General features: G+C 43.5%; 1 protein-coding gene across 1 annotated transcript; it reads left to right on the forward strand.

Moving 5' to 3' along the window:
- The first annotated feature begins 6817 nt into the window (after window positions 1–6817).
- Window positions 6818–9202, forward strand: LOC113127400 (protein unc-80 homolog). Its single transcript, XM_026301923.1, has 5 exons — window positions 6818–6889; window positions 7327–7533; window positions 7624–7808; window positions 7915–8062; window positions 9069–9202. Exons 1-5 carry the CDS (start codon window positions 6835–6837, stop codon window positions 9110–9112), a joined length of 639 nt encoding a protein of 212 aa, XP_026157708.1. The 5' UTR covers window positions 6818–6834; the 3' UTR covers window positions 9113–9202.
- Window positions 9203–9491: the final 289 nt, after the last annotated feature.

Raw genomic sequence — 9491 nt, forward strand, 5'->3', positions numbered from 1 at the left:
CTTTTGAGCACTGACCCTCATGGTCTCAGCTAATCTGCTGTGCTATCTAACCAGCCCCCTTCCTAAAAATCTAAAGAGGGCCCTTCAGCCCCAGGGCCAGGGAGCTCTGTCTCTTCTTCTGTGTTAGCTGTGAGTCTTTACAGCTGATGTGCCATCACCAAAGTCAGCCTCTCTCCCATAGTGTTTCATACTGTTTATGTGTCTCTCAGGCTTCTCGCTAATCAAACTGGGCGTCCTACTGTGGATACCAATCTGTAGGGACAAGGGGGAACTGGGTTGGCAACCATAATGACACTTTTGTTGTATTTTTTTTTTGGTCCTGTTCTATGAAATTGTACTTTTGAGAAATGGATGTCAAATCTGTTTAACCCCTATCCTACACACTTCAAAAGGAATGAAGGGGGGATTTAAAAAACTAGACACCTCCAGTTATTAGTACAAAAGTTTCTTGTCTCTGCGTTGCTACTCCAGCCCCTACTGTCCCCTGTTGTGTTTTCGGTGTATGAATCATGGCAACCTGCCCCGACCGGGCATCTTGTAGCAGAGTGTTTGTGTTGTGTATGGGTATATGTTGAAGTTAAATGTCGTCAATAGGCAGAGCTGGGGATGCGGTGGCCTTGTGGTTCCTTCGCCGTTACGTATTTCTGCGTCTTTGCGTTTGCGTCCATCTCTGTGATTGAACCAGGGTGGCCAGCGTGCAGAGTGAACCGGGCCAGCAGAACCTCCTGATACAACCTCCATTAGGAAGAAAGCGTGGCCTCAGACAGGTGAGACGCCATCATCGTCTGTCATCTTTTATACAAACACGCATACATGCATTGAGGATAATATGGTGGATTTATAGATGTATCATGGTCATCGAGCAAGTGCAAAGGCTTTGGAATAATTGTGTTTGTGTATTACAGAGAATCAAGACCAGCAGGCGTCAGCAAGCCCCTGACTCCCAGCGTCGCGGCCCCTTCAAAGTCCCCCATGCCGGAGGTCACGTCCACTCCCACGGTCAGCGCCGACCTCCACTGCCCTGCAAACAAGCAGGTAGGAGACAATATAAGGGGTACGCTCACTTGAATTTCAAGCATTTTCCAATATCTTAACCACCCACATCCGGGACGTGCTCCCCGTTGCCTCTTTCCCGAACCTGCTCCCCTGTCCCTTTATCCCACACCTCCTCCATCCGCCACCACCAGCGCTGCCGTCGACACCGTTTCTTCCTCCGCCTCCTCCGGGGCCATCCAGGATCAGACAAAGCCCTGGGGACGAGGACACGGCGGCACTCCTTCCACACTGTGACGCCCTGCTGCGGTTCAGCGAGGACGACGGCACAGAGAATCCCCTCCTCACCCCCCTGTTGACCTGGACCTGGATGAGTCCCATGTTTGATGAGGCGACAGGTAGATTGATTCTCTAGCTATTCCATTCTCAGGCAATGAGCTGAATGTATAACATAGTTTATTTTTCTGTTATGTTATGTCATCAGTGGTGTTAATGATGACATAAATAAAGATCAGACATTATCAAGTGATTAATATATTGAAGTTAAACATATGTGTAGTGAGAGTAGAGTATATACATCTAAGAAGAAGACGCAAAGTTCATTATATGATATACATGTAGTGTATATTGTATACATTATATACAACAGTCTGGAGATTAGTCATCCAAAGAATGGATTTTTATAAGAAAATATAAGATTTAATTATCGATAATCAAATCAATCAGTATTAATTCAAGTTTATTGTACTTGAATCTAAGTTCTATATTGAAGTTCTCAAAGTGTCCAAATTGGTCCAAACAGAGGTCTTTGATTTGACAGCCAAACAAAGTCTTGGTATTGTCTCTGCCATAGACATTAAATGTTGTTTGGAAAGTTCCAATATCGCATAGACATGTAATCTTAGACTTCGACCAGCAGATGTCGCCATAGTTGATTTGTCCAGCAGATGGCGCCCTTGTTGACGCTTGGAAACCGTGAACTTCTTTGTGTCCTTAAAAAGGAAGAGGCCCTTCCTTAAAAAAGAGTTTCATTTCATGTAGCACAAACGCTACGAAATAATTTCCGATTGACTCATCAGACTGCCTCAGATGAAGAACAGCATCAAACAGGATATTTTATTGTGGCTATAGTAAGATATATTATTGTGGATTGTAAGATTGCTGCGTTAAAGATTAAAGAAAAAAAATGATTCTACATATCCAAAAAATGTATCTACATTCATCTTCTGCTTCTTATCTTAAAATATACATTATATATTGGATACTATAGTGGCATAGAAAGTAGGTAGATAGGTAGAAAGGTACATAGACAGTGTAGGTGGCTGGATAGCTCAGCGCTTCGTGCCACTGCCTTTGGTGCAACAGATTGTGGATCATGGGTTCGAGTCCCGACTGGTCAATGAAAAAACACAAAACAAATGCTACGGCAAGGGGGAGCCAGGACGCCCTGTTGGGGGGGGAGTAATGTCCCCCCCACCCAAGATTAGGTAACAAGTCTCCTAAATTTAAACTTAAACTGAAGATGGCCACTGAAGTGTGATGAAGATGAAGACCAGAAGACTAAAGAAGACTAAGGCATGCCCCCAACAAAGAAGGCAATGAAAACCCCCCAATTGAGAGAGCATGAACAAGACTTGTTACCTAATCTTGGGTGGTGGGGATGACATTACTCCCCCCATTGTCCTGGTTGTAATTGGAGATGATTAGATGTACATATAAATTAAAATACACACAAATACATATATGTGTGTTTAGTATATGTATTTATATATGTGTATATATTATTTTTGTATATATATAAAAAAAAAAAAAAAGAAAACATAATAATTGGAAATATATAAATATATATAATACCAGTTTCTGTATGCATATAAAATTATAGGTATTTTCTAATCATGTCCAATTAGAGCCAGTGTCCTGGCTCTAATGTCATCCCCACCACCCAAGATTAGGTAACAAGTCTTGGTCATACTCTGTCAATTGGGGGGTTTTCATTGCCTTCTTTGTTGGGGGCATGCCTTAGTCTTCTTTAGTCTTCTGGTCTTCATCTTCATCTTCATCACACTTCAGTGGCCATCTTCAGTTTAAGTTTAAATTTAGGAGACTTGTTACCTAATCTTGGGTGGGGGGGACATTACTCGCCCCCCCAACCGGGCGTCCTGGCTCCCCCTTGCCGTAGCATTTGTTTTGTGTTTTTTCATTGACCAGTCGGGACTCGAACCCCTGATCCACAATCTGTTGCACCAAAGGCAGTGGCACGAACTGCTGAGCTATCCAGCCACCTATACATTCTTTGTAGACATGCCACTATAGTATCCAATATATAATGTATATTTTAAGCTAAGAAGCAGAAGATAAATGTAGCTACATTTTTTTGATATATGTAGAATAATTTTTTTTCTTTAATCTTTAACACAGGAATCTTACAATCCACAATAATATATCTTACTATAGCCACAATAAAATATCCTGTTTGATGCTGTTCTTCATCTGAGGCAGTCTGATGAGTCAATCTGAAATTATTTCGTAGTGTTTGTGCTACATGAAAAGACACACACACACGTCTATATGTGCATATATAGGGTGGCTGGATAGCTCAGTGTTTCGTGCTGCTGCCTTTAGTGCAAGAGATTGTAGATCAGGGGTTCGAATCCTGAGTGGTCAATGTATCTATTATATATCGAACATATGTGTGTATATATATATATATTCTGTATACTGGGCAATAAGCTAGTATATAAATATATAATATTTATATGTACACAGATGTACATATAAATGTATATGTATGTGTGTATATACATCTATATGGCTACATAGAGATGTACATATAGATATACATATACAGTGGGTACTGAAAGTATTCAGACCCCTTTAAATTTTTCACTCTTTGTGTCATTGCAGCCATTTTCCAAAATCAAAAAAGTTCATTTTATTTCTCATTAATGTACACTCAGCACCCCATCTTGACAGAAAAAAACAGAAATGTAGAAATTTTTGCAAATTTATTATAAAAGAAAAACTGAAATATCACATGGTCATAAGTATTCAGACCCTGTGCTCAGTATTGAGTAGAAGCACCCTTTTGAGCTAGTACAGCCATGAGTCTTCTTGGGAATGATGCGACAAGTTTTTCACACCTGGATTTGGGGATCCTCTGCCATTCTTCCTTGCAGATCCTCTCCAGTTCTGTCAGGTTGGATGGTGAACGTTGGTGGACAGCCATTTTCAGGTCTCTCCAGAGATGCTCAATTGGGTTTAGGTCAGGGCTCTGGCTGGGCCAGTCAAGAACGGTCACAGAGTTGTTCCGAAGCCGCTCCTTTGTTATTTTAGCTGTGTGCTTAGGGTCATTGTCCTGTTGAAAGGTGAACCTTCGGCCCAGTCTGAGGTCCTGAGCACTCTGGAAGAGGTTTTCTTCCAGGATATTTCTGTACTTGGCCGCATTCATCTTTCCTTCAATTGCAACCAGGTCGTGATGTTTCCTGTCAGGATGCTCTCTATGGTGCAGGAGTGTGCAATGCATTCTCTCTCTCTCTGTCGCTTTACTACGGTGGCCGACAACGCGCTGCAAGAGAGAAACGCCGCAAGAATGAAACGCTGCATAAGAGAAAACACAACGGAAGTGCGCCAGGCCGATAGGGGGACCCCGAACTCAGGGGTGCTATGAACAAAGAACTTTTACAGAGGCGAGAGAGACACATGTAGTGATATAAGTCATGTCTCATTTTGGAGGCTGCGTAATGACGCAGGTTATAGTGTTGAATTGCAACAGAATGAGCGTCCTCTGATGATTGTTCTCATGTGCTAATATGTGCTAACAATGTTCTGTTACATTTGTTTACTTGATCAAAAGTGTCATACAACGTTGGGAGACGTGGGGGGGGGGGGGGGGGGTTGCAGGGTGGGAGGTCTGAAGGTGCTGTAATGACTATAGGTTGTTGTCTTGTTCTGGGTGTTCTTTGGGGAGTCGGTAGGGTGCGCTAGAGGACATGGGTCAGGGAGGAGAGAAGAAGTGTGTGTGTAGGGAAGAGAGGGAGGGTGAGAGAGAGCTATTTGGTGAGTGGAGTTAGCGTGGCTACGGCTGAAACAGTAGCCTGTTACCTGTTCTGACTAAAAAATGAATAAAGCAAAGTGACAAAAGAACGTCTGCTGGCTGTGAATTTAGCGGGGCATTACAGTACGTTTTACATTTATTATTTTTTAAACACAGCCGTCATGTGTTACAGTATTATAAAAGTACAGTGTTGTAAAAGATGACGGCTAAGTGTTAAGTAATAAATGGAAAACGCACCTTCAGATCTCCCACCCTGCAACCCCCCCCCATGTCTCCCAACGTTGTATGACACTTTTGATCAAGTAAACAAATGTAACAGAACATTGTTAGCACATATTAGCACATAAGGTAAAAGTTCTTTGTTCATAGCACCCCTCAGTTCGGGGTCCCCCTATCGGCCTGGCGCACTTCCGTTGTGTTTTCTCTTATGCAGCGTTTCATTCTTGCAGCGTTTCTCTCTTGCAGCGCGTTTGCCCTTGTCGGCCACCGTACTTTTCTCTTCAATCCGCATTTGATTGACATGTGTGGCGTATCTGTCTGCGCTGAGCAGGGGGGGGGGGGGGGGTTACACATACAGCCACATAGCAAACAGACGAACAGGAGGGAGGGACCAAAACAGAAACGGACTGGAAAGGTAAAAAAAGTTGAGAAAATGAGTGACAACAGAAAACGCAGCAAAATCTGGACACATTTCAATTACATTGACCAAACTAAGGCAGAACGTAGAGTCTGCAAGACTAAAATCTCACATAGATCTGGCTTATAAATAGTGAAACGTTTGTTTTTGCACTTTCTAATTTTTTTTTTATCACTATATAGAGTGTATAAATAAAGGTGGACTTATCATTTTTCATTGGAAAGTGCAAAAACAAACGTTTAACAGACGCCACACGTCAATCAAATCAATCAAATGCGGATTGAAGACAAAAGCGACAGAGAGAGAGAGAGAGAGAGAGAGAGAAACAAAGCGGCTCCCAATCAGGAGCCTTATTTCTGAGGCCATTGTGGACTGAGAAACAAGGAAATGAATGATGTCTGATATCTGACGTTCATGTATTTGTCACCTGACACCCGACACACATTATTGATTCATGGGATCATAATTAATTAGTGGTCTTTGATTCTTGTAGATGTGTGTAGTGTTATTGTGTATATAATGTAAAGTGTGATTGTAAATAAATACTTTCGAAAATTATATCAACATGTTGATTTTGTGTTATACTCTGCCACAAATCGTTCATCGTTCACAGCTCAGGCTGTGTGGCGAGCTGTACACTCGTTCTCGGATCGGTCCTCGTTCATTTGTCACGTGACAGCTACCAAGTCACCGTGGCGCTGTTAAACAACAATGGCAGGGAGGATGCAGGACACGAGTCACTTTATTGTGGTGTGTATTTGCTTTCCTAGGTTTTCACATGGTCTGAATTGCTTGTGGCATTTTGTGTATTATAATATGTCAGCTGAAGCAAACCATGTTGTCTTCAGTATATAGTGTTTGAGAACCGCGGCCATTTTTACAACGCCCACAAGAGGGCTACAGCGCCACCTGCTGTAAAATGAACGAAATGACACAGCAGTGGTGCGGCTGGTGGCCCTGCAGATCCAGGTAGACTTCAATTACACTCATCTGACTTCATCAAAACTGTGTTCCTAAATAATATGTTCCATACGCCCACTATCAGGGCTAACTTCTGTTTCCTCCTTTTCCACCATCCTAGGCCTTAAAGGATGATTTCCCTCTCAGTCATGTGATCTCACCTTCCACCAATCAGGAGAGGCGTGAGGGGATGCTGCTCAACCTGCTCATTCCCTTTGTATTGACAGTGGGGTCTGGAAGCAAAGGTACAGACTTTTTTCTGATTTGAGGCAGTTCATGAATAGTTTTTATGAAATCAATTTGGATGGTGTCTAAGATGCATCGTATCTAACTTATATTGGCATTTTGTCAAGATTTATTTATTCACATGAAGTTTATTTCTGGTCTAGTGGCAGCATGCAGTCTTTTAAGTGTTCTGTTTCTGGTCTGGACTGTTATTGCTGGTTACCTTGTAAACAGATTAGAAATCTTAGGGACGATCTAGTATAAACACGTCCGTTCACCTACCGTATAATGAAACTATGTTGTAAAATCAATGACTTTGATCCGTGCAGGTTGTTCCTCCATAAAATGACATTGTCGATCCCACAGTAGGTCTTTATAGAGACACTCTGTGATTGAAATGGCCAAAAAGCAATAGCAGATCGGCTGTACCTGGGTGTCTGTGGTGTTTTCTTTGCAGACAGCCCCCACCTGGAGCAGCCCGAGATCTTCCTGCTGCTGCAGACAGTCATCAATATCCTTTTGCCTCCTCGGATCATCTCCACCTCTCGCACCAAAAACTTCATGCTGGATGCTTCCCCAGCTCACTGCTCCACCCCCGGCGACACAGGGAAGGATCTGCACAGAGAAGGTTTAGCCGAGTCCACCAGTCAGGCTGCATATCTGGGTATGACTGAGAAATGGCATCAGCTGATGGCTTTTCTTGTTCCCACCACTTTCTCTTCTAATCCTCTTGCCTTCTTTCTTCCCTGTCCAGCTCTGAAGGTGGTGCTGGTTTGCTACGAGCGTTCGTTAGGGAACCAGTGGTACCGCTTAAGCCTGCAGGTAAAAGAGATGGCTCTGCAGAAGGTGGGCGGCCTGGCCTTCTGGGACTTCATTGACTTCATTGTCGGAACCCGCATCCCTGTCTTTGTCCTGCTGAGACCATTCATACAGTGCAAGGTAAAGGAGTCAAATATCGACGTTAACCTGTTAATCGACAGGTTCTAACATCACCATAAATGCAGCGATCCTCGGGCCGGTCTCAGAAATGTCATGCGTTTTGCAGTTGTTGACCCAGCCTGCCGACTCCCGTCACCACATCGCCGACCAGCTGGAGCGACGTTTCATCCCACGGCCTCCCTGCAAGAGCTCCCTGTTTGCAGAGTTCAACAATGAACTGAAGATCCTCAAGGAGGCTGTGCACAGCGGCTCTGGTCAGACATTTGCTCCAAAAATAACATGCAATGTTTTGATATGATGGCCTGGATCTGTTTGTTCTATAGTTGATGATTTTGTACCTGGTGTTCAGGCAGAGCCTGAAGTGAAGCCAGAGGTTTCACACAAAGTATGAAATGCGATCATACAAAGATATGTAGCCTGACAGTTATAAGTGTTGATCGTGGTGCGAGAATATTAGTTTTTCTTTCTTGAAATGTTAACGTACAATTCCGATCTTGACTTGTTTATGGAATATGTACAATTAATATTTTGAAAAGGATCAAGCAGCTGTATCCCACAGCCACAGACATTTTTTCTGTGTATTTCTCTGTTGATTTATAGTGTTTGTTTGTCTGTTTTTACATAGACAGTAAGAATAGTGGGATGTGAAAAATATGCTGCAGGTTTGCTAGCTGAGGTCAGAGGGAATACTCTGGCTTCCTACCCTCATAAGAAAGGTGCTCAGTGTGGTGACGCTGTCTGTGTGGGTCCAATGTCTCTGTCCCACCAACCCCCACCCTCCCACTTCCTTTTGAGCACTGACCCTCATCGTCTCAGCTCATCTGCTGTGCTATCTAACCAGCCCCCTTCCTAAAAATCTAAAGAGGGCCCTTCAGCCCCAGGGCCAGGGAGCTCTGTCTCTTCTTCTGTGTTAGCTGTGAGTCTTTACAGTTGATGTGCCATCACCAAAGTCAGCCTCTCTCCCATAGGGTTTCATACTGTTTACGTGTCTCTCAGGCTTCTCGCTAATCAAATTGGGCGTCCTGCTGTGGATACCAATCTGTAGGGACAAGGGGGAACTGGGTTGGCAACCATAATGACACTTTAGTTGTATTTTTTCTTTTTGGTCCAGTTTTATGAAATTGTACTTTTGAGAAATGGATGTCAAATCTGTTAAATGTCGTCAATAGGCAGAGCTGGGGATGCGTTGGCCTTGTGGTTCCTTCGCCGTTACGTATTTCTGCATCTTTGCGTTTGTGTCCATCTCTGTGATTGAACCAGGGTGGCCAGCGTGCAGAGCGAACCAGGCCAGCAGAACCTCCTGACACAACCTCCATTAGGAAGAAAGCGTGGCCTCAGACAGGTGAGACGCCATCATCGTCTGTCATCTTTTATACAAGCACAAACACGCATACATGCATTGAGGATAATATGGTGGATTTATACATGTATCAGGGTCATCGAGCAAGTGCAAAGGCTTTGGAATAATTGTGTTTGTGTAAAAGTGGTAGTGTGGAAACAATTCTCTATACCTAGTTGCTGTTACTTGTGAGTTCTCTGCAGATACGATGCCCCCTGCTGTCGATTCCAAAGAATGAACCACAAGGTCGATCTGGAGAGAGGCTTTCCACAACCCGCAGGAGCATCCAGCCCAAAAACAAACCACTGGGTAACAACCTTCACATGTGTCTGAGAGTTAGCGAC

Source organism: Mastacembelus armatus, chromosome 2 (assembly GCF_900324485.2).
Source record: "Mastacembelus armatus chromosome 2, fMasArm1.2, whole genome shotgun sequence".
NCBI classification, from domain to species: domain Eukaryota; kingdom Metazoa; phylum Chordata; class Actinopteri; order Synbranchiformes; family Mastacembelidae; genus Mastacembelus; species Mastacembelus armatus.

What these genes read in the sequence shown, in the direction of transcription:
- LOC113127400 (XM_026301923.1), top strand. Translation starts at nt 6,835, where the DNA reads ATGCTGCTCAACCTGCTCATTCCCTTTGTATTGACAGTGGGGTCTGGA. An exon ending in AGTGGGGTCTGGAAGCAAAG is followed by an intron (nt 6,890 to 7,326) that starts GTACAGACTTTT and finishes TTTTCTTTGCAG; the next exon opens with ACAGCCCCCACCTGGAGCAG. An exon ending in GACCATTCATACAGTGCAAG is followed by an intron (nt 7,809 to 7,914) that starts GTAAAGGAGTCA and finishes TGCGTTTTGCAG; the next exon opens with TTGTTGACCCAGCCTGCCGA.